Genomic DNA, 24,844 nt, shown 5'->3' with positions numbered 1-24,844 from the left:
CCCCTCTCCTCCCCAGTCTCTCTCTCCCTCCCCCCGCTCCCACTCCCTCCCCCCTTCCGATTCCCTCTCTTCCCCTATCAATCCTCGATCTCCCACCCCCCCGCCCCCCACTGGCCACCAACGGATCCCCTGATTCCGCATGGAGCCGACGAAAGCACAGCCCAACTGGGTATTGCGCACGGGCGGCTCCGGTATCCCGCAAGCCGGCACAGAAGGCTGCAAAGGCAAATAATCAGAGCACGAGGATTTTCCTGCTGAAAGGTCAAAAGTTCAAGGGAGATAACCAAACCCCTCCCGGCGTTACACAGCAACCCATCGACCATCAGAACACACACTTCAAGGACTGCAATTGCGATCGGTTCTGAGGTCGTAAGACTCACAAATGACTCTGTCTGGATCCCCAGGGCTATTGTGTATTGAGCCCCTCCCTCGCTCCAGCACCTGTCCAGCTCTCTGCGCTGCATTTAATTCGGCGCGAGGACCCCAGCTATTCACAATATATATAAATGATCTAGACGAGGGAACTAGATATAATATCTCCAAGTTTGCAGACGACACAAAGCTGGGTGGGCGTGTGTGCTGTGAGGAGGATGCCGAGAAACTCCAGTATGATTTGGACAGGTTGGGTGATTATACTGCATTTGCTATGCATCTGCCCAATGTAGATAAATGCGAGGTTATACACTTTGGTGGCAAAAACAGGAAGACAGATTATTATCTGAACGGCAATAGATTGGGAAAAGGGGAAGTGCAACGAGACCTGGGTGTTCTTGTGCACCAGTCACTGAAGGTAAGCATGAAGGTGCAGCAGGCGGTTAAGAAGGCAAATGGTATGTTGGCCTTCATAGCGAGAGTATTCGAGTACAGGAGCAAGGATGTCTTGCTGCAAATGTACAGAGCCTTGGTGAGACCACACCTTGAGTATTGTGTGCAGTTTTGGTCGCCTTATCTGAGGAAGGATGTTCTTGCCATGGAGAGAGTGCAGCGAAGATTCACCAGACTGATACCTGGGATGGCAGGAATGACGTATGAGGAGAGATTGGGCCGATTAGGCTTATATTCGCTAGAGTTTAGAAGAATGAGAGGGGATCTCATTGAAACTTATAAAATTCTAACAGAACTAGACAGACTAGATGCAGGAAGGATGTTCCCGATGGCGGGGGAGTCCAGAACCAGGGGTCACAGTCTAAGGATAAGGGGTAAGCCATTTAGGACTGAGATGAGGAGGAATTTCTTCACCCAGAGAGTGGTTAACCTGTGGAATTCTCTACCACAGAAGGCAGTTAAGGCCAATTCATTAAATATATTCAAGAAGGAGTTAGATATATTTCTTAAGGCTAAAGGGATCAAGAGATATGGGGAGAAAGCAGGGACAGGGTACTGAATTTGGATGATCAGCCATGATCTCATTAAATGGCAGAACAGGCTTGAGGGGCCGAGTGGCCTACTCCTGCTCCTATCTTCTATGTATCTATGCGAGCTCTGGAACGTGCGCGTGGCCGCGCACCTTAGAGGGAACAGTGGTGTCCACCTGTCACAAATGTAACTTCACAGTCCTATATCAAGCTCAAAACAACCCCATCCCCTTTGAAAACAAATCTTCTACTTAAACAATATGCTGCAACTTCATGACACCTGAACTCACCAACACACCTCTGAACACACAAACTGACGCTTGCACGAATATAAAATTCCATAAATATTTTTTATTACAGCTGTCTATATCCAAAATAATCCATACAATTGCAATGTTAATCCACACATTGTGTAGAAACATATATAAGAAATACATTTTAATATAGTCCATATTTTCAACTTTGTTTTAACTTGCATTTCCTTTATTCATAAATCTCTACAAATATATACAGTAAACTCTTTCGTATCCGGCACCGACGGGACCGGGATGGTGCCGGTTGATTAAAAATTCCGGATAACAGAGAGGTAGGCAATTTTTAACACACAAAAAATAAACACTAGTGACTAACTCGGCCACCACGGGAAACTCGGACTCGGAAAAACGAAAAATGGATGGATTCGGCAAGATTACCGGCTATCTATTTTGCGGTTATTGAAGAATTCCGGTTGATTAGGTGCCGTTTAAACGAGAGTTTACTGTATTAAGCTTTAATGTACAACTCTTATTTTCAATGAAATTCATTTCATTTAAATTTCGATATAATTCCCCTCTACCATTTACTCTTTTACTTTCAATTCTTTATTTTAGCCAACATTCTTTTTATTCCCAACAACACCTAAAATAAACCAGCACAATAATACTTTCTCCATTATGCTATTTAATCTTCCCACATTACAACAGTAACTACACTTCAAATGTACTTCATTGGCTGTAAAGCGCTTTGGCACGCCTGGTGGTCGTGAAAGGCGCTATATAAATGCAGGTCTTTTTCTTCCTTTATCGAACAACATATGTAAATAGGCCCACAATCAAGGAATTCGAACCTGAAAATGCCACAAAACACTCCCACAATATTCTGTAATTAAAAAAACACAATTTGATTCATTCAATCGGCATAAATCAGTGGACCTGGTAATACAGAGTACGTTGCATAGGCTAAAACTATATACCTAACTCTGAACTAAAATCCAGATATTGAAATTTTGCTTTGTGGTCAGAAATTCCTTCAAAATGGTTAGATACTATGCAGGAACCACTGCCAATGAATACTGGGGTGTGTTCATTCACTGCTAAGTTATGGCAATATGAAGCTTGTAAAAGAAAATATGTTCTGTGGTCAATGAATTGTCTTTTGTGTCTGTACTTTTTCAAATCAAAACTTACTAATTTTTGTATTTCAGAAAAGACGCAAATGCAGCAATGCTAAGTAATTATGAGGTAAAGTTTTGGATTTTTGTTGGTTTTACATTTCAACAATTGAAACATAAATTCTAACTTGTACAGCAGCAATTTTAATCCTGCTTATTGACAAAGTGCGTGCCGTTTTGATGTGAATTTTACTGCAATCTGTGCTTTCGTACTGTGATCAGACTTTTTTCTGCAGACCATTACCCCCCATCTTGTATTTCCTGCTGTTTTGTGCCTAGGCATGAGTTCACGCACGCCAAGTAAAAGTATGGAAACAATTAAGCTATCTTCACTCATTTGTCCATTGCAAAACAGAGGTATATAAAATTTATAGTATTGTCACTTTGCTTCTCCTTGCTGATGTTCTGATAGCTAAAATGCAGATGTGTTTTATTTGGTCATAATATATGAATAAATATAGAGGATTGAACTGTCTGTAGGAATGTAAAGTTCACACATAAGGAGTGATTCTGCCCATTCAGCAAGGAGCAGTGCTTCCAGGGAGTGCAGGCTGGAGCATTGTAGCTATAGCGCTGTAGCCCTGTCACCAACTTGCATGCCCGGTGGGCGTAGCTCCTCTGCTGGGATAAGGGATCGCTGAATCACCCCTATAATACAATACATTGAAATATCCGCTGAGAATAGAATCATAGAGTTATACAGCACAGAAAGAAACCCTTCGGCCCATCGTGTCCGCGCCGGCCATCAAGCCCTGTCTATTCTAATCCCATTTTCCAGCACTTGGTCCGTAGCCTTGTATCCTATGGCGTTTCAAGTGCTCATCTAAATGCTTCTTGAATGTTGTGAGAGTTCCTGCCTCTACCACCCTTTCAGGCAGTGAGTTCCAGATTCCAACCACCCTCTGGGTGAAAAAGTTTTTAATCAAATCCCCTCTAAACCTCCTGCCCCTTACCTTGAAACTATGCCCCCTGGTTATTGACCCCTCTACTAAGGGGAAAATTTCCTTTCTATCTACCCTATCTATGCCCCTCATAATTTTGTACACCTCAATCAGGTCCCCCCTCAGCCTTCTCTGCTCCAAGGAAAACAACCCCAGCCTGTCCAGTCTCTCCTCATAGCTGAAGCGCTCCAGCCCAGGTAACATCCTGGTGAATCTCCTCTGCACCCCCTCCAATGCAATCATATCCTTCCTATAGTGTGGCGACCAGAACTGCACACAGTATTCCAGCTGTGGCCTAACTAGCGTTTTGTACAGCTCCATCATAACCTCCCTGCTCTTAAATTCTGTGCCTCGGCTAATGAAGGCAAGTATCCCATATGCCTTTTTAACCACCTTATCTACCTGTCCTGCTGCCTTCAGGGATCTATGTACATGCACACCAAGGTCCCTCTGATCCTCTGTCCTTCCTAGGGTCCTACCATTCATTGTGTATTCACTTGCCTTGTTAGTCCTCCCAAAATGCATCACCTCACACTTTTCAGGGTTAAATTCCATTTGCCACTGTTCTGCCCATCTGACCAACCCGTCTATATCATCCTGTAGCTTGAGGCTTCCCTCCTCGCTATTTACCACTCCACCAATTTTCGTGTCATCTGCGAACTTACCGATCATACCTCCTACATTCATATCTAAATCATGAATGTACACTACAAACAGCAAGGGACCCAGCACCGATCCCTGTGGTACACCACTGGACACAGGCTTCCAGTCACAAAAACAACCTTCGACTATCACCCTCTGCCTCCTGCCACTAAGCCAATTTTGGATCCAATGTGCCAAATTGCCCTGGATCCCATGGGCTCTTACCTTCTTGACCAGTCTCCCATACGGGACTTTGTCAAAAGCCTTACTGAAGTCCATGTAGACTACACCAACTGCACTACCCTCATCCACACACCTAGTCACCCCCTCGAAAAATTCAATCACATTGGTTAGACATGATCTCTCCCTGACAAAGCCATGCTGACAATCCTTGATTAATCCTTGCCTCTCCAAGTGGAGACTAATTCTGTCCCTCAGAATTTTTTCCAATAATTTCCCTACCACTGATGTTAGGCTTACTGGCCTGCAATTCCCTGGTTTATCCCTACTACTCTTCTTGAACAATGGTACTACGTTAGCTGTCCCCTGGCACCTCCCCTGTGGCCGGAAAGGTTCTGAAAATTTGTGTCCGAGCCCCTGCAATCTCTCCTCCCTTGCCTCACACAGCAGCCTGGGATACATCTCGTCTCAGCCTGGGGATTTATCCACTTTTAAGCCCGCTAAAACCGCCACGACCTCCTCCCTCCCAATGCTAATTTGTTCAAGTATATCACAATCCCCCTGCCTGATTTCTATGCCTACATCGTCCTTCTCCATAGTGAACACAGATGCAAAACCCACACCTATCGGCATTCTTTCATCCTTTCGTTCTCCATTTATAGGTCTTTAAGCTTCTGACTGATCTTAAAGAGCAACGGAAAGAAAGTGGAAATAAGAAACATAGTGCTGGTCAGCAGAATCTCAACACAATAATGTATGAGGTAGGTGGAATACGGCAATTGTGATTTGCCAAGGTTTGCACTTTTTCCACCCCAGCATCTTGTAATGTGCAGCAAAGAGAATTAGTCCATCATGAATGAACATCTGCAGCTTTAATGGTGGTTGACCAAATTAGTTTTGCTGACGATATACTTTGTAGGAATTAGCTCAATATTATATATCATTCATGATCAGCTTCTTTAGGAAGTGTACAAATGTTTCTATGTACTTTGCTGTGCCGTTGGTTTTCATCCAAAAGTTAAATACAAAGCAAAATTACCAGGGAACGTAAAAGAAAAAGTATGTTTTGTATCTCTATCCCTATCTATCTCTATATATTTATGTCTATACAGGAAACTTTGTGCTATCCGGAGGTGAGCTATCCGGCAATCTGGAGCCACCGGCAAAAATCAGCAGCCGTTTTTTATTCTTTTTGTTTGTTTTTTTTGCTTTGTTTGAACAGTAAAGCTGTGCAAGGTCTGTAGCTATAGCAACAGCTTCAGCTACAGAGCTTTAGGGCCACACCCGAGTGTTTAGAAGCTGTTGCTAAGCAACAGTGTTTGTTGTCAAATACGGAGATAAGAATCTCCGTATCTCTCAACATTAACTCTGGAGAGTACGGCACTTTTTAGGCAACGGCAGCAGCTCAGTCCCGTGGGTGCCGGATAGCACAAAGTTTCCTGTATCTCTATTTATTTATCCATGTGATGGAATACTCTCCACTTGCCACAAATGACACCTTGGTCTGTCCCCCTATTCCTCTGGCACTTCCTCCTCCTTTGAGCTTCTCGCCTTATTCCACCCCTCTCGCCTCTCATTTAAAATTCTTCTTCTCTACCGCCCACCCAAGTTGGCTCCCGGTTAAGCAGCGCCTCAATTTCAAAATTCTCATCCTTGTTTTCAAATCCCCCCTTCCTATCTCTGTAATCTCCTTCAGCCCCACAACCCCCCAAAATACCTGCGCTCCTCTAATTCTGCCCTCTTGAGCATCCCTGATTATAATCGCTCAACCTTTGGTGGCCGTGCCTTCTGTTGCCTAGGCCCCAAGCTCTGGAATTCCCTGCCTAAACCTCTCCGCCTCGCTACCTCTCTTTCCTCCTTTTAAGATGCTCCTTAAAACCTACCTCTTTGACCAAGCTTTTGGTCATCTGCCCTAATATCTCCTCCTTGTGGCTCGGTGTCAAATTTTGTTTTATAACACACCTGTGAAGCGCCTTGGAACGTTCTACTACGCTAAAGGTGCTATACAAGTTGTTGTTGTGTGTGTGTGTGTGTGTGTGTGTGTATATGTATACTAGCTGAAGTGCCCGGCGGTGCCGAGGCTTTTTCGAGGGCATGTTGTTGTTGGAAGAGAGAGAGAGAGAGAGCGACTGGGGGGGGGGAGAGAGAGAGAGAGAGAGAGCGCGACTGGGGGGGGAAGAGAGGGCGGGTGGGGGGGAAGAGAGGGCGGGGGGTAGGGGAAGGGGGGGAGGGGAGGGAGGGAAGGGGGGGAGGGAAGGGAAGGGAGGGGGGGGGAAGGGCGGGCGGTTGGGGGGAAGGGCGGGCGGGGGGCGGAAGGGGGGGCCCAAGCCGAGAGCCCCGCTCTCCGAGCCCCGCCCCCCCCGGCCGAGAGCCCCGCCCCCCCCCCCGGCCGAGTCCGATTGCGGCTCTGAGAGACGGCCGGCGGCCGAGCCCAATTGCGGCTCTGAGAGACGGCCGGCGGCCGATTGCGGCTCTGAGAGACGGCCGGCGGCCGAGCCCCGCCCCCCCCCCCCCGCCGAGCGCGGAACAGAGACGCCGCGTCTCACCTGCTCCTGCTGCGCGCGCACCCTGACCCTCGTGGCTGACGCCGTTGCCCTGGGTAACGTGACACGGCGGGGGGGGGGGTGGGGGGTGCTGAGGAGCTTAGCAGAAGCGCAATCACCTAGCTCGGGTGGCTGGGCAAGAAAGGCGCAGGCTTTGAGGCCTAAGAAAAAAATGGGGAAAGGTAGGAAAAAGAATGTTCAGGTTAGGTTTACAAATGAGTGATTTATTTAAAAACAATTTAATAAATTCAATTTTATTTTGGTGGAAATGTATATTTGAAAAGAAAGACGCAGAAAGCAGGAAAAAGAATGGAAGCAAGATGGCGGCGACTCACCTCGGTTCAGAACGATAAGGACCGCCCACACACGCACCGGTTGGCCCGGCCGCACGCGGCAGCAAGCTGCCGTACGATTGGTCGACCTCGAGGTCACTCTGTCGCTAATGAGCGGATAATGAGATGCTAATGAGCGGAATGTTGAAGGTTTTTGGGATACCGCGGGCGTGATTTTAGCCCGGCCGAAACGTAAATACGCTTAAAACCGTCTCGGAAGCGTAAGCTTTCTTTGGAGGTAACGCGCGCGTAGGTACGCCCTGTAACTTTCGAGCGCATAGCCCGCCAGACGCACAGGCGATGACAGACAGAATGACAGACAGAAGTACCGATTTATATATATAGACTAGCTGGGGGGAGCCCGGCGTTGCCGAGGCTTTTTCGAGGGTATGTTGTTGAGGGGGGGAAGGAGAGAGAGAGAGAGAGAGAGAGGGGGAAGGAGAGAGAGAGAGAGAGATAGGGAAGGAGAGAGAGACGGGGTGAGAGAGAGAGAGAGAGAGAGACTGGGGGGAGAAGAGAGAGAGAGAGAGTGGGGGGAGAAGAGAGAGAGAGAGAGAGAGTGGGGGGAGAAGAGAAAGAGAGAGAGTGGGGGGAGAAGAGAGAGAGAGAGAGTGGGGGGAGAAGAGAAAGAGAGAGAGTGGGGGAGAAGAGAAGAGAAGAGAGAGAGTGGGGGGAGAAGAGAAAGAGAGAGAGAGTGGGGGGAGAAGAGAAAGAGAGAGAGAGTGGGGGGAGAAGAGAAAGAGAGAGATTGGGGGGAGAAGAGAAAGAGAGAGAGATTGGGGGGAAGAGAGAGTGACTGGGAGTGTGTGTGTGAGAGAGACTGGAAGTGAGAGAGAGAGAGACGGAGTGTGAGAGAGAGAGAGAGACGAAGTGAGAGAGAGAGACAGAGTGTGTGAGAGAGAGAGAGATTGGGAGTGAGAGAGAGAGAGAGACTGGGAATGTGAGAGAGAGAGAGAGACTGGGAGTGTGAGAGAGATTTGAGTGTGAGAGAGAGAGACTGGGAATGTGAGAGAGAGAGAGAGACTGGGAATGTGAGAGAGAGAGAGAGAGACTGGGAGTGTGAGAGAGAGAGAGAGACTGGGAGTGTGAGAGAGAGAGAGACTGGGAGTGAGAGAGAGAGACTGGGAGTGTGAGAGAGAGAGAGAGACTGGGAGTGAGAGAGAGAGAGAGAGACTGGGAGTGTGTGAGAGACTGGGAGTGAGAGAGAGACTGGGAGTGTGAGAGAGAGAGATTGGGAGTGTGAGAGAGAGATTGGGAGTGTGAGAGAGAGATTGGGAGTGTGAGAGAGAGATTGGGAGTGTGAGAGAGAGATTGGGAGTGTGAGAGAGAGATTGGGAGTGTGAGAGAGAGATTGGGAGTGTGAGAGAGAGATTGGGAGTGTGAGAGAGAGATTGGGAGTGTGAGAGAGAGAGAGATTGGGCGTGTGAGAGAGAGAGAGATTGGGCGTGTGAGAGAGAGAGATTGGGAGTGTGAGAGAGAGAGAGATTGGGAGTGTGAGAGAGAGAGAGATTGGGAGTGTGAGAGAGAGAGAGATTGGGAGTGTGAGAGAGAGAGAGATTGGGAGTGTGAGAGAGAGAGAGATTGGGAGTGTGAGAGAGAGAGATTGGGAGTGTGAGAGAGAGAGAGATTGGGAGTGTGAGAGAGAGAGAGATTGGGAGTGTGAGAGAGAGAGAGATTGGGAGTGTGAGAGAGAGAGAGATTGGGAGTGTGAGAGAGAGAGAGAGATTGGGAGTGTGAGAGAGAGAGAGATTGGGAGTGTGAGAGAGAGAGAGATTGGGAGTGAGAGAGAGAGATTGGGAGGGGAGGAAGGGGAGGGAGGGGGAGGGGGGAGAGTCCCTGAGCCCCCCCCCAATCTCCTGAGCCCCGCCCCCCGAGCCCCGCCCCCCCCTTCTCAGGAGCACGGCCCCCCCGATCTCCCGAGCCCTGCCCCCCGGAGCCCCGCCCCCCGATCTCCGGAGCCCCGCCCCCCCGATCTCCGGAGCCCCGCCCCCCCCTGAGGGTGGCCTCCCGAGCCCCGCTCACCCCCCCCCCCGATCTGTAGTCCGGGCTCCCGATGTCCCGCCCCCCGATGTCCCGAGCAGCGGCGTCCCACTCTCCGGAGCCCCGCCCTCCCGCTCTCCGGAGCCCCGCCCTCCAGATCGCCGATTGCGGCTGAGAGCTCCGAGCCCCGGCCGAGCCGGCTTGAAGTTTGCCGGTTGCCGGGGTAACCCTTGCCGCTCACCAAGGCCGAGATCCCGCCCCCCGATGTCCCGAGCCCCGCCCCCCGCCCTCCCGAGCAGCGGCGTCCCACTCTCCGGAGCCCCGCCCTCCAGATCGCCGATTGCGGCTGAGAGACCCGCCCCCCCGCCCGAGCCGAGCACGGAACAGAGAGACGGCCGCGTCTCAGCTGCTCCTGCTGCGCGCGCACCCTGACCCTCGTGGCTGACGCCGATTGAGATCGGGGACAGCCGTTTTAAAAAAAAAAAAAAAAAGCCAGAGCGGGCTCTCGCGGGCGGGCGGCGCATGCGCGGTCATTGCCAGCGGCGCGAGGCGGCCCGCGGGGAGTAGGCAGGGAAACCCCGCGGGCTGGCAGCCGTTAGTGAGCGGCTCACTTCGGGCGGCCCGCCCGCTCCAGCCCCGACACCGTCAAACCTGAGAGGGGGAAGTAGAGAGAGAGAGAGGGAAGAGGAGAGAGAGGGAAGAGGAGAAGGAGAGGGAAGAGAGAGAGAGAGAGAAATTTTTTGAGCTTCAGGCCTGCCTGCAGCGGGCCTGGAGAGCAGCCCCAAGTCCCCCCTGCGCGAGGGTGAGGAGGAGGGGGGGTGGTTGCTAAACACAACATAAAACTGAAATAAATTGTTAATTAATTCCCCAACACATAATTCAAATATTTACCTTAGTTCCCTAACACACCGAAAGTGTGGGGGGAAAAAATCGTGAAAAATCAAGATGGCGGCCACTCACCTGGGTTCAGAAGGATAAGGCCCGCCCACACACGCACCGATTGGTCGACCGGTCAGGTCACCGAAGCGTAGGATTGGTCAACCGTCGGGTCACTCGACACTCAACTGTAGGATGGCACGCACCAGGAACCCGCCGTACGATTGGTCGACCTCGACGTCACACGGTCGCTAATGAGATGCTAATGAGCGGAACGCTGAACGTTTTTCGGATACCGCGGGCGCGATTTTTGTCCGGCCGAAAGGTAAATACGCCTATGACCGGTCCGGAATCGCAAGCTTTCTTTTGAGGCGACGCGCGCGTCGGTACGCTCTATAACTTTCAAACGTATAGAACACGGACAGACAGACAGACAGACATCGGGACAGACAGAAGAGCCGCTTTATATATATAGATGCATAATATATATGGTGTTGCACCTACATCAGAATGCTGTTCATAGACTACAGCTCAGCATTCAATACTATCGTCCCCAACAAGCTGGCCACCAAACTCCACACTCTTGGCCTGAACACTTCCCTTTGCAACTAGACCCTGGACTTCCTAACTAACAGACCCCAGTCTGTCAAATTAGGTAACCACACCTCCACCCCCCCCCCCCCCCCACCCGACCCTGAACACGGGGGCCCCACAAGGATGTGTGCTGAGCCCCCCCCTCTACTCCCTCTTCACCCACGACTGTGTGGCTGTTCATGGTTCCAACACCATCATCAAGTTTGCGGATGATACCACGGTGGTAGGCCAGATCACCAACAACGATGAATCAGCCTACAGGGAGGAGGTCCAGCATCTCGTGAAGTGGTGTGCCGATAACAACCTGGCCCTTAACATCAAGAAAACCAAGGAAATCATTGTGGACTTCAGGAAGTCTAAAGGCGGAAGTCACACCCCCATCCACATCCATGGGGCTGTGGTGGAAAGGGTGGACAGCTTTAAGTTCCTCGGAGTCCACATCACGGAAGACCTCTCCTGGTCCCTCAATACCTCCTCTTTGGTGAAGAAGGCCCAGCAGCGCCTATATTTCCTAAGGAGGCTGAAGGGATGTAACCTGTCACCCCGATCCTCTCTAACTTTTACCGCTGCACAATAGAGAGCATCCTGACGAACTGTATCACAGTGTGGTATGGCAGCTGTAGCTCCTATGACCGGAAAGCCCTGCAGCGGGTAGTCAAAACTGCCCAACGCATTACCGGCACCCGGCTACCGACCATAGAGCACATATACCAGAAACGCTGTTTACGGAGGTCATGGACCATCATTAAAGACCCTACCCACCCCAGCCACAGTTTGTTCGCCCCCCTGCCATCTGGGAGACGCTACAGATGCATTTGCACCCGAACGACCAGATTTAGGAACAGCTTCTTTCCCAGGGCTGTCATCCTACTGAACTCTACAAATAAACTCTAAAGCCTGCGCATCTGCCAATGCACTTTATTATGTTTATGTTTATGTATTACAAGCCAAATGAATGTTGAATGTTAAATGTCTTAATCAAAATGTACACTCTCGGGAGCCGCAAGCCTACATTTCGTTGTACTGCACTTGTGCACTAACAATGACAATAAAGTTGATTATTATTATTATTATTATACATGGGGAGTCAAGACCAAGCGCAGTCTTTAGGTCAAGCAGAGTTAGTGGGGAGATGATAATTGGGCCAAAACTGAGGGACGTCTGCAACGATGGAGGCCAGAAGAAGGTAAGATGTAGAGAGGTAGGTAGGGATAGAGGAGAGGGTATGGGAGCGACGATGGACTGGGTGCAGAGGAGGAAGGAGAGCGGAATGAAATAGGAGAGGGTCTTTCAACCTGATAGTTCCCCTCTCCTCCTCTTGCAGTTCCAATAATAAAAAACAAAAATCGCTTTCTCTCTCGGTAGCTGGAATTGGCAAAATACCTGAAAGCCTCCTCTCCTGGCCCCACCTCCCCACAGTTTCACATCGTTGGCATTGGCCCTGCCAGAGGTGCATCTCACACACGCAAGTACTGACAGCAGTGCAGGAGGGATGCATTGTGAGTCAACATCGTGGTTGGTGGGGAGCAGTAGTGGCCATTACATCTAAATCAGGGGGAGCGGCGAGGCTGGGTGCATCGGGAGCCAATGCTGTGGCTTGTACGTGAGGGGTTAGGGATAAGTTAATGACCAGTACGGCCGAATTGAGAGCCAGGGCCACAGTTAGGAGTGTCATTAGAAAGTAGCTGGAGCAGGGTGGATGCCGTTAAGCACAGGATGGGGGTGGGGAGCGTGGCCAGTAGGGGAGGAATTTTTTTAATTAATTTTAAATATGCACCACAAAGCAGGATGGCGAGTGAGACTGCCTGAGTGAGGGGGAAGAAAAAATTTAATATATTTTTAAAAAATATTAAAAGCTTAAATTGATATTGAAAAATGACTTGCTTTTTACTTAACTCAAACCAAAAAGACAACACGGTAATCCAGCACAAGGGAACAGATCACAGGGCAGTCTAGCCTCCTTTATGCGCATGACTAGGTTAAGGTTGCTCTGGAAGGGAGATTTGTGGTAGGTACTCGGTGGGGTGGGGCGGGGCGGGGAGGGTTTGAGGGAGTTACTGCATTCTCAGCCCAACATTATACTCAATGAGGGGGAGGGAAGCTAATGCTCTACAGTTCAAGGCAGCAGGTTATGGGTACAGGAGGCATTAATAATCTCCCCAGCCCTGAGTTCATGTTGGTTAGCTGGGGGTGGATAGGGCATTATGCTTTTTTCCATTCTTTCTGGCCCTGACTTCATCTTTAATTTTGGCGGGGTATCGTTGTTAAAGCAACTTTGCTGCTCTCTCCGTTTGGCTATCCATTAACAGTTTTTGCTTCTTTGAGGAAACCCTGCCAAAGACTTTGATTTTGTATGAATGTTGTGCTCATTAAGGTGAACTGTATCAGTGTTGGGAATGCTTTTTCCAGTGCTGTCACTCAGTATCAGCAACAAGCATTCTAGCACAGCCAGCTCCAAAGCAAAGTTCCCTTTGCTTTGTTCCATAATGGTTCCTTGGCTACAACCTGCATTTACACCAATCTGATTTTATCTGCTAGTTATGCCAGTCATCATTACATAAGGTTGCCAGTTAGCGCTGCATGAGTGGTATCGATTTACTAGAAACTTAGTTAAAGCTGACCAAATTCATTTCACACAGGACCCTTACAGCTGACAGAGAGAAGAGACATTCCTATCAGCCTGAGTTGGATTTGAACCCTTGACCTAGGGGTACAAGGACTGTGCTGAACCAATGCAGAACACGGTTTCTTCCCTACCCACCTACCATCATTTAAAAAAAAGTCCTGGTGGTAGACCTTCATTTTAGTTGTTCTTGAGCTCCACAAACCATCTCATTTATATCAAAGTCTTGAATTGTTTCTTTGTACAGGAAACTTTGTGATATCTGGCACCGACGGGACCGAGCTGTTGCCGTCCCATCAAAACTGCCAGACAAACCAGCGCTAATGTTAAAACATACGGAAGCTTTTGAGCTCCGTATCTAGCAACAAACCCTGTTGCTTCTAAACAGTCGGCCATAGCTTGCAAGCGTCTCTGTAGCTAAGCAACAGCTTTAGCTAGACCTTGCAGAGCCTGACTGGTGAAAAAAAAAGCAACGAAAAGAAAAAAAACTTACTGAACCGACTCCTGAATTTTGCCGGTGGCTTGAGCATTCCGGACAGTTAACCTCCGGATAAACCAAAGTTTCCTGTACACTTTTTTTGGAGGTGAAAAGATGTTGTTCATGTTTTCCTTTGTGAATGCTTTGAAAAGTACTCTCAGAATATTTGCTGTCTTGTGCCCATCAGCTTCAAGCCTGTTTGTATCTTTTAATGTTCTCACCTCTTTGACAGTCCTCTTTCTATCATTATATTGAAATTTTTTACTGTTATTTTTTGCCTCTGCAACTATGCTTTTTCTATGTCTTTCTAAGCTCCTCTGATCTCCCTTTTAACTTGTTTCCGCATGGTCCTATATTCATCCCAGTGAGCCCCTTCTCTTTTCTTCCTGCAGGATTTGTCGAGGTAATTTTTTCCCCATTATTTTCCTTTTAAATTTGTTTTTTGATCCATTTAGGGCCGCACTTGTTTAGTCTGAGCTTGTTGATCTTGGGCATGTATTTCTCCTGCGTGTTCAGCTTCATTTTACTAAAATGTTAACCTCACGTGGATAATACCATATTGGGCTTAATGGCAAGAGGTGTGGAATATATAGTGAATCTATATAAAACCTTAGTAAGACCACAGTTGGAGTACTTTGTGTAGTTTTGGATTACACGCTATAGGAAGGCTGTTGAGGTTACAGCGCAGATTCACTCGGATGTTGCTTGGTATAAGGAAATACAAATATGAAGAAAGACGTGGAAAATTGAGACAGTTTCTAGTAGAATAGTGGAAATGATGTGGTGATTTGCTAGTGGTATTTAAAATTATGAAGGGATGGGACATAGTAGACAGAAACAGACTATTTCCAGTGGTTGAGGGGGTCTAGATCGTGAGCATATAGATATAAGATTAAAAGTAAGAGATTTAGGATGGAGCAAGAGAAACTTTTTTGACATGGAAGATTGAGTCTATGAAAAGCACTATTGGACTTAGTGATTCAAGCAGAGGCCATGTCCACATTTGCAAATAGATTAGATAGGTGGTTGAAGGATAGGGGATTAAAAAGATATGGGAGTTCAGTGGGCACACAGGATTAGGACGACTGCTTGTGAGGAGGATAACACCAACACAGACTGGGTGGGCCGAATGGCCTGTTACAACATTGACATTTCTATGTAAAAAGTGACTGTTGTGATTTAGAAGCAGTGTGAAAAAAGAAGTCCAAAATATCTCTCCACTCTAAAGAGACTGATTTCCCGAAATCAAATTATTTCAGGAAAGCTACATTTGTGAATGTTTGGTTACTCAGTGTGAGGGTCCCAAGAGTCTGGTTACCTTGAGACCTTCTTTTGGGGCTCCAATCATCCTTTAGCTATTCTTCAGTCAGAATTCATACTAGCTTTTTTCAGGTGTTGGTGATGAGATGCACTTAGAATTCTGTTGGAAATGGAACAGAGATTTAAGTTATTAGATAGTCCCTGGCACATTTCTCAGCAGCGGTACACTGACAGCAGCAGCATTGCACAAGATTGAACATCTTGTTGCCTAGGAAACCTTACAGTTAATGCTCCCTCCTGCATTCTCTTAGCAGTAGTGGAGATGATTTCCATAGAGCACAGCAAGGGAGTAGGATGCTTTATTTCATTCTGTAGTGAAGTAACGTGGAAGATCTGCAAGTCTATTTAAGGGGCATGGTCATATAGAACAGGATTAGATTCTGGAGGCATCTGAAAAACTAAATTAAACTGAGCAACAGTTAAACAGCATGTAGATTGTCCTACAGATTGGGCAGCATCTCCATACAAATGCTGATTGTCCTGCTCTTCAGTATAATTTAGATTTTCAGATACCTATTAGAATCCAGTGTGGTTGGATTACTGACTGCTACTTTTGATGAGGAATTTTGTTTTTCAATTTTTGTTTCTGTTGATGCCGTTTCTTGACTAATTTTCTTTTATTCCATGTAGAACGCAATGGGGCAGAAATTCCTCCCCAAACGCGTGAGTACGGAAGGGGTACTCGCGCGTCTGGCCGGAGGAAATGCCGGTTTTCAGCATGCACAGCGCATGCGCTGAAAACCGGCATTTCCTCTCCTCCAACCCAAGAGTTGAAGAGGCTAGCGCGTGCGCTGTAGGGGGCAGCGCGTGCGTCTTGGATTTCCTCTGTTTTGGGGGATTTGCGCATGTGTAAAGGCCTCCGGTCTTTACGCTTGTAAAAAGCACACGTAAGTATTTATTTTTACAGGTAAGTGGTGTTTTAGTGTAATTTAGAATTTTTTTTCCCACAGGTTTATTATTTTAAAGAATCTACAATAAGGTAAGTTTAGTTTTAGACCCTTTTTAGTAAAAATTTATTTTTTTCAAAAAAAAAATTATTGTTTAAATTATTTTTTTAAACTTATTTATACTTAATTTAATGATTGGGATGTTTTTTTAATTTTTATTTAAAGTTTAAATAGTGTTTTGGGCCCCCGTAGTTTTCATGAGTTTGACAGTTCTTACTCTCAAACTCATGAATGAACCTTCCCCTCCCCTGATTGGTTGTACAGTGCTTACCTGATCCCAGCCGGCACATCGCACTAACTACGCCGCTGGATCAGGTAAGCACAGCGCGCTGACATCTGAACCGGGCCAGTGACAGGAAATGCAAGCAGGCCCGGGCTTCAGATGTCAGCGTGCAGGGTGAGTGCAGATCGGGGGCTTGCACCCGCGGGAAGCCCCGACCCGAATTTTTGGCCTAATATATCTCTACCTGTAAAATCTCACTTCTGCATTTTGGTGTGCACAAGAAATATTTATGCTGCTAAATGTTGGAGCAAGGACTACTCAAAAGTGGTATTTTCTTTTTGATTGTTCCAGTCATGACCAAAATGTCAAACCCTGTTTCAAATTTCTGACGACGCCCCAGAATGTTAAAATACAGTGATTTCGCATTTCAAGCCTTTGATTTAATCGGTTGAACCCCTAATGTTTCTGAGCCCCTATTATATTTTTGATATGGGATATTTTTTTTTTACCTCTGATTGATTGCTCTGTGTATGGATTCCTTGGCAGAAGACCCTGGGCTAGGGATCCACACAGAGAGGGCAGTGAGTGGCTGTAGAGCAGTCTAGGAGGGGGAAGGACTTTTGAGTGAACTGAAAGATTGAAAATTCTTAATTAGTTCCAATGGTTCAGCAAGTTTATCTAGTCCTGAGTTAGCTAACCTCAGCCAGGGCAACAGCAGAGAGCGCTACAGTTGGTCTTCGTGCCTTTGGGTTAAAGAGAGGAAATTATCCAATGATCACTATTGAATAATGAATGTATAAGGACGTTAACAGAGGATGGGATTGACTGTGCTCCCCACAAATTATTTTTCTGCTGCTGTGTGGCACGTGCATGAATATTGGTCATTTGAGCAATGTACTGGAGAATGCCCTAATTCAACAAGGCGGCAGCACCTTCAGGAGAGGAGGAAAAGGAGAACATTGATAGAAAAAAATTGATGACCATAAGTGCAAGTTCATAACTGCATAATTGTAATGGTAATTTTAGTGGAGGTTTTTGACGAAGGATATATGTTCCTGCAAGGGCTTACTCATAGAGAGGTCTCTGATTAAAGCAGTAATGAAGTACTTCCTCTCAAGTAATAAGATGGAAGCTGTACTGGTCCTCATGTTGCCTGGCTCAAGAATACTGTCCCACCCACTGCTGTCAAACCCCTCATCCACATCTGTCAACCCAAGGCTCAATTTCTCTAATGCACTCTTCACCAGCCTCCTTAGCGGCACACTACATTAGTAACTTTCAGCTCATCCAGAATTCTGGCACTTGTATCTCGTACTAAGTCCTGCTCCGCTCTTGCTTCTATCCTTGCTGATCTCCATTAGCTCTTTGTCCCCAAGTTTGTCTACTTCAAAATCCTTGTCCTCGTTCTGAAATCCCTCCGCAGCCTCCTTCCAACCTATCTCTGCAATCATCTCTAGTTCGATATCTCCCTCTGGTCTACTGTACATTCCATCTTCTGCTCTTTCTTTGGTGCCAGAGCTTTCAGTCATATGACCCTGCTCTCTGGATTTCATTTACTAAATCTCTCTATCGCATTAACTTTCCTCAAAGGCTCCCTATTCATTCATGCTTTTATCCCACTTTTTGTTTTGTTTTCTGATCCTCTTGTAAAATTCCTTGGAATGCTTTGTTGCATGAAAGATACTATATAAATACAAGTTATTTTGTAACTGAATATGCATTGAGATTTATACCTGTTTGATTAACCATATCTTTAGGTTCAAGTCCCACTCCAGGGACTTGAGCACATAAATCTAGGCTGACACTCCAGTGTGGTACTGAGGGAGTGCTGCACTGTCAGAGGTGCCGTCTTTCGGATGAGACGTTAAACCAAGGTCCCGTCTGCTCTCTCCGGTGGACGTAAAGGATCCCATGGCACTATTTTGAAGAAGAGCAGGGGAGCTATCCCCGGTGTCCTGGCCAATATTTCTCCCTCAACCAACATAATAAAAACAGATTATCTGGTCATTATCACATTGCTCTTTGTGGGAGCTTGCTGTGCGCAAATTGGCTGCCGCGTTTCCTACATTACAACAGTGACTCTACTTCAAAAGTACTTCATTGGCTGTAAAGTGCTTTGAGACGTCTGGTGGTCGTGAAAGGCGCTATATAAATGCAAGTCTTTCTTTTAAAATTTAGTCTAAAGGAAACTAGCTCCTCTATTTCTGAACTTCAATGTCAAAAAGTTAACTACTTTGAATTAATGGGACATTTCTACAGGGTTCATTATGCAGTACCTGATTATATTTATGTATAAATCTAATTTTGTGAGGTGTTCAAACAGGTTCAATTTAGATCCCATTTGATGTAAGTCGATGGCAGAACAGTCTTGATAATTCAACTGTATGCATCATGGAGCAATCATAATATTCAGAATGTAAGGGTGTCTGTTGTTGGTAATATTGCTGGAGTCCAAAGGAAGAACATAAAAGGATATCTAAACTGTGCCTGACCTGCAAATGCTTGACATTGTCATGAGATGCACAAAAAACGATGTTAATTTTCCTAGTGCTGCCCTTCCGACCCTCATCACAACCCTGGTTTTTATCCATGTTTATTAAATTAATATGATATACAGAGGATAGTAGATAGCTGGGAGTGAATTACAATGCAGTAAATAAGGATGACATTGTAAACCGCAAGAGCTAAGTTTGTTTGTCAGCTGAATGCTGAGATTGAATTATTTCCAGTAGTTGGCCAGGCATCCCGCGGAGAATCAATTTTAATTTTGGCATTTGTAGCTAATATCTTTATTTTCATTGTAGGAAGTGGAATTCCAATTAGTATGGCAACTTTTGACAAGATCCTGGTTTTTGGGTACTTTAACCCCCTCCCCCTATTGTATCATTCTGCACTTATTCAATCATCGGTGATAAAGTAGGTGACATTATTGATACCATCAGTATCATTCCTTGGTGAAATATCGGTGTGTTTGACAGATGCAGGAAAGAGTTCTTCCAGACCAGCTGCGACTGGCAAAATTTACCTTTCATGGAAAACTCAAATTCTAATATCATTTCAGATTGAGGTTAAAACCCAGGTTTTGAACTTAGTGCTCCAACACTGTAGATGGAGTAGGTTACTTCAGGTTAAAAACTCTACTATTTTATGTTTGCTCCAGTGCAGATCATTGTCGCGAGGGAGATAGTTTCAGAATGTATGTGCTGTAGCAAATTACCTGAGTGCCACTGCACAGTAAATTTACAATACATCAGTAAATCGTAAATGATGAGTAAAAAAATAACTTGTAGCTCTTGTTCAGTATTTCTATTTTACATGCCAGTATTTTCCTGAAAGCAATATCTGAGATTGAAGAGTGTGTTACAAAGCAGAAGAGATGGAAATAGATTATAATTTGCATCAGAGACTTCTGCATTACAGAGTACATCAGAGTGCTTAACCTGTGTACTGTATTTCACCCACAGACTCTCAAGTATTTGTCCAAAACGCCATGCAAACATCAGACTCCAGAAATCGTAACTGAGTTTCTTACGGCCATGGTTCCTCAAAAACTCACCAAGTAAGTGCATCTATCCACTTCACACAATGTTCTTGTCCGTTGGATTCCCTAAGTATATTAAAACAAAGTAAACAAATAACAGAGAGGAATCTTGTATAAACATTTTCTTCAGATACACTGATTCATTTTACAGCAACTCATTTGGAGTATTTTTAAATGAAAAATGTATTATTGTAGCGGGGGAGTGATTTCAGTATGAATTGTAGAGAAGTACTCAGTCAGTGCTGGCATTTCTTGAAATGGTGCCAGTCTGATGCACAATACTGTCTCGCTCCCCTAAGTCTTTCTGAAGGGAGTAGTTTATATTAAAGATATTATCTTCCTCTCCCATGACATTCCCCTTTAATGCCCCACTTAGTCCTAATATTAGCTGATGGCAAAAGCCATTTTGTTTGGTCTTTCAACTCTGGTTTATGTACGTATCAGTCATAGAATTCAACACAGACCAAAATCTTTATTGATTACACAGAAAAAATATTAGCGGCAAAAACTAAATATGAATTTATTTCCTTTTAGAGATAGTTTTCAAAAAATTGTATACATTTTCTATAGATTTTATACTGTCTCGATGACATTTTGTTTACACTTATATATTCTTTGAAATTTTATTACTGTACCCATATTAGCTAGTTATCTTAGAATTTAAAATGGCCAAATAATTTTCTATTCAATTCTACAAATATTTACATGATTTATAATGCAGAAGAACCTGTTTCTTTTCATACTTTAAGATTAAAGCGTTTAATCAAGCCTGAATTGAGACAAGTAGATGCAGTACCTTTCCTGTACAACACGGCATATGGTCTTTTCCTGTTTGTCATTTACCTATGTTTGTATAATAGTGTTGACCAATTATTACAGGAAACTTTGTTATATCCGGCACCGACGGGACCGAGCTGTTGCCGATCTATCAAAACTGCCGGACATACAAAGTTAATGTTGAAGCATACGGAGGTTTTCATCTCCGTATCTGACAACAAACACTGTTGCTTAGCAACAGCTTGTAAACAGTCGGCCCGTACCTTGGAAGTGTCTCTGTAGCTTAGCAACAGCTTCAGAGAGACTTTCCAGAGCCCGACTGTTGAAAACAAAGCCGCGAGAAGAAAAAAAACCTAACAAAACGGCTCCTGATTTCTGCCGGTAGATCGAGGTTTCCGGACATACAACCTCCGGATAAACCAAAGTTTCCTGTAATAAGGAATCATGAATACAGCAAGGAGAAGAAGGAATAAACTAAGATGTACTTGTATGAAAGCCAGAGCATAAGAAATAAAATGAGTTAGAAGTAATGGTAAATAAGGAGCTAATATCATAAGAGCGACTGAAACCTGGCTGAAGGTTTAAACAGCAGCTGAGGGGACCCACAAAGGGTAAGATAGTACTGGTTTTGTTTCTAACTAATGAAGTGGGAGTAATTATCTAAATTCAAGTAAGATAACTTTTCTCCAGATTTTTTTTTCACTCAGAGTTGTCGGGATTTGGAACGCTCTACCTGAAAAGGTGGTGGAAGCTGATTCCATAAATAAATTTAAAAGGGAGTTGGACAGGTACTTGAAACTTACAGGGTTACGGACAAAAGGCGGGGGTGTGGGACTATGGAATTATGCTCGACTGCTCTTTCAAAGACTCAGCACAGGTACGACAGGCCGAATGGTCTCCTTCTGTGCTTTAAGTTTCTATGATTCTATATTGACTGATCTGTGTACTTCCAACATTTTCTGTGTTTATTTTAGCGAGTAACTAAGGATCCTTGCCCTGACAGTGTTCACCCTATTTTAAAGTTTATCGGGAGTTCAATTAAAGAGATTTTCTAGGTCACCGAATTTGGGTAACAACCCAGTGGACTTGAAAATAAGAAGTGTGATATTCCTCTTCAAAACAAGGGCTTAGCAATGAGTAATCTAATTATAGAACTGTGAGTTTTGCATTGATTGTTGTAAAATTGCTTGAAACACTGTTGAGGGACAGTATAAGGGATTCCCTTTAGGAGCATAAATGAATTGAAGATAGTTAGCTTGGCTGTTGGAGGTTGTGTTTGGCAGATCTAATGCATCTGTGAGGTTATTCACTTTGGTAGGAAGAATAGAAAAACAGAATTTTTTTTTTAATGGTGAGAAACTATTAAATGTTGGTGTTCAGAGGGATTTAGGTGCCCTTGGACACGAAACACAAAGTTAACATGCAGGTACAGTAAGCAATTAGGAAGGCTAATGGTACGTTGGCCTTTATTGCAAGAAGGTTGAAGTACAAGAGTAAGGAAGTCTGGCTGCAATTATACAGGGCTTTCGTGAGACCACACCTGGAATACTGTGTACAGTTTTGGTCTCCGTACCGAAGGAAGGATATACTTGGCTTAGAAGCGGTGCAACAAAGGTTCACCAGATTGATTCCTGGGATGAGAGGGTTGTCGTATGAGGAGGGACTGCTTTTGTGTTTTAAGTTTAATTAGTGATTTTTCCATTATGACCTTGTCTGTCGGAGTACCCGTTACCTCATTACATTTTAACTCCTGTTTAACAATTTCTGCAAACTTAAGGAGGAAAAAAAGCTTTGTTCGGCATTAGGTACAAGGATGTCGGCCTTCCCTCAATGGTAGCACTCTCGATCTTGTGTCAGAAGATCATGGTTCAAGCCCCACTCCAGAGAATTGAGCACATAATCTAGGCTGACACTTCAGTGCAGTACTAAGGGAGAGCTGCACAGTCGATGGCATCGTCTTTCGGATGAGGCATTAAACCAAGGACCCGTCTGCCCCCTCGGGTGGGTGTAAAAGATCCCATGACACTAGTTGAAGTATAGCATTGTGTCCTGGACAACATTTATTTCTCAACCAACATCACTTCAAAAATAACCAGATTATCTGTTCAGCTATCTCAGTTCTGTTTGTGGTGCCTTGCTATGTGCAAGTTGGCTGCTGTGTTTGCCTACGTTGCAAGAGTGTGTATAAAAGTACTTAATTGGCTGCAAAGTGCTTTGCGACATCTTGAGGTTACTATATAACTGCAAGTTTTTTTCTTTCTAAAAATTCAAATTAGTATGTTTCTCTCCATTTCCTTTTATAAGTTTGCTTAAAATTATAAATTTGGGTAGCAAAAAGGAGATTTCTGCTGTATAACTGTGCCACTTGAAGGGTTGATGATGCCAGTAATTCTGCAGCAGCAATGTTACAATTGTTAAAGAATATTGATTTAATTATGTTTCACTAGTAATTTTAAGTGACCCAGTTGCTCAAGCGGTCAAACAATTGAGTTAACAACCAGAATGTCATGAATTTGGTTTCCAAAGTTGCCTGTTCTAGAACTTAGTTATTTTAGTTATGGGCAAGTTTCATGCTTTGGGGCCATCCATAAAACTTGTGTATAAATATGTCGGGGAGTTACGGAAAAGGTATACAGGAAATGACTTGGGGGAGGGGAATGCTGGGTGGTGGTGCTGCTTTAAGCCCTGATTGGGAAATTTGAATTAGATGGGCAGAACTTGGTTCTAAGTACAGAATTGTGTTCTGAGAATAGTCTTTGTGTTATTCTGATTGTCCCAGGCAGAGGATGCAATTAGACTATTGTATTTGAAGTCCAATTCAATTACTTTGTTGAGAGGGGGAAGTTGAGAATTAATGTAGTTTGTGGGGGGGGTGCTGGGGGAGCGAAGTTTGGTAAAGCATATGACTGACAAAAGAGGGGGTCAAAAATCATTAATGCTGCTGTACATACTTTATGAATGGCTGCTTCTCTGCAGAACCATCAGATTTGGCACCATATGGAAGTGGTAGATTCCAAATTAGAGGCAGTAAGTGATGGCGAGTTTAAAAAAATGTTCAACTTGCTCTATTTGAATTGCATTTCCACCCTGTTGTTTAAAGAGCGGTGTAGTTAGAAAAATCTGCAGCTTTGCCAGTCTTGTTCTCATTGAAGGATTATGCATATTGGCAAGTACCCTGCAAAAAGAAAATGTGGAATACTGGGAGAATACACTTCTTTTTGCATGTATATAGCGTAAGTGTTGCTAAAAACAGTTAGTGGTCATACAAGGTAACCAAAGGATTGAGGTCCTGCTTGTAGTCTTCATTAAACCTGAAAATGCAGCTGATGGCAAACAGTCCTTTCCACTGTTGGCTGCACTAAACAATGAAAACAGCCCAACTAATTTTGTCCCAGCAGCAGAGACCCACTTTTTCATTGGCTTCGGAAACTCCCTCTGGATTTGTCAGCTCAGGTTCTCCTCAAGATTTAATGGAGAATGACTTTGCGTGCAAAACTAAATTGGAGAATGTTAGTGGGAGAGTGATACAGCCTTGCTTTGATGAAACCAATGCAGCAAAGTAAAAGTGTTTTTGAGACATTTTAATGGCTTGATGCCAGTCTTTCAGATGAATAGGACAACTCATTTTATTAATTCTGTTAGCAATGCTGTTCAGCCAGCCAGAGTTGTATTTTACAGATGTGATTGCTACTGGATAATTTAATAAGACTCAATATGATATAAATGTCAATGCTTGCAAGCAGTCTGGCTAGCATTCTTCAAGCACTACTTTAAGGGATTTAATGGATACTTGTCTAACTTAGTGACGAATAATTCAAATAAACAAAGAAGATTCTCCCTGATAATATTGTTCACCACTTTTGATCACTTTTATTAACAAAGCTGGCCACTTACAACTTGCTAGAATTTACTATTTGTAATTTCCTACCCCCCCCCCCCACTCCTCAGACCAAACATAAAACTTATAGATTAAAGGTTTTTAAAAAAATATATTACAACATGGAAACCTTTTGAATGTTTTATGAGGTCATTTTGGTTTATTTGAGCAAAGCATGTGTTCATC

The 24,844-nt window shown here is 44.9% G+C and overlaps 1 protein-coding gene across 2 annotated transcripts in view; it reads left to right on the top strand.

Annotated features, from left to right (window-relative positions):
• Window positions 1-24,844, top strand: part of crcp (calcitonin gene-related peptide-receptor component protein) — a 75,956-nt gene that overhangs the window by 16,956 nt on the left and 34,156 nt on the right. For both annotated transcript variants that reach the window (XM_085964529.1, XM_085964530.1), the window contains exons 3-5: window positions 2,818-2,854; window positions 5,210-5,308; window positions 19,928-20,022. In XM_085964529.1, coding sequence (XP_085820655.1) covers window positions 2,818-2,854; window positions 5,210-5,308; window positions 19,928-20,022 — 231 coding nt within the window. The remainder of the gene's footprint in view (window positions 1-2,817; window positions 2,855-5,209; window positions 5,309-19,927; window positions 20,023-24,844) is intronic.

The sequence above is a fragment of the Somniosus microcephalus genome, chromosome 22 (genome assembly GCF_052327205.1).
Source record: "Somniosus microcephalus isolate GS21.2 chromosome 22, FLI_Smic_1.0, whole genome shotgun sequence".
NCBI lineage: Eukaryota > Metazoa > Chordata > Chondrichthyes > Squaliformes > Somniosidae > Somniosus > Somniosus microcephalus.
Note: the sequence above shows the minus strand (reverse complement) of the source record. Positions and strands in the feature narration are given on the sequence as shown.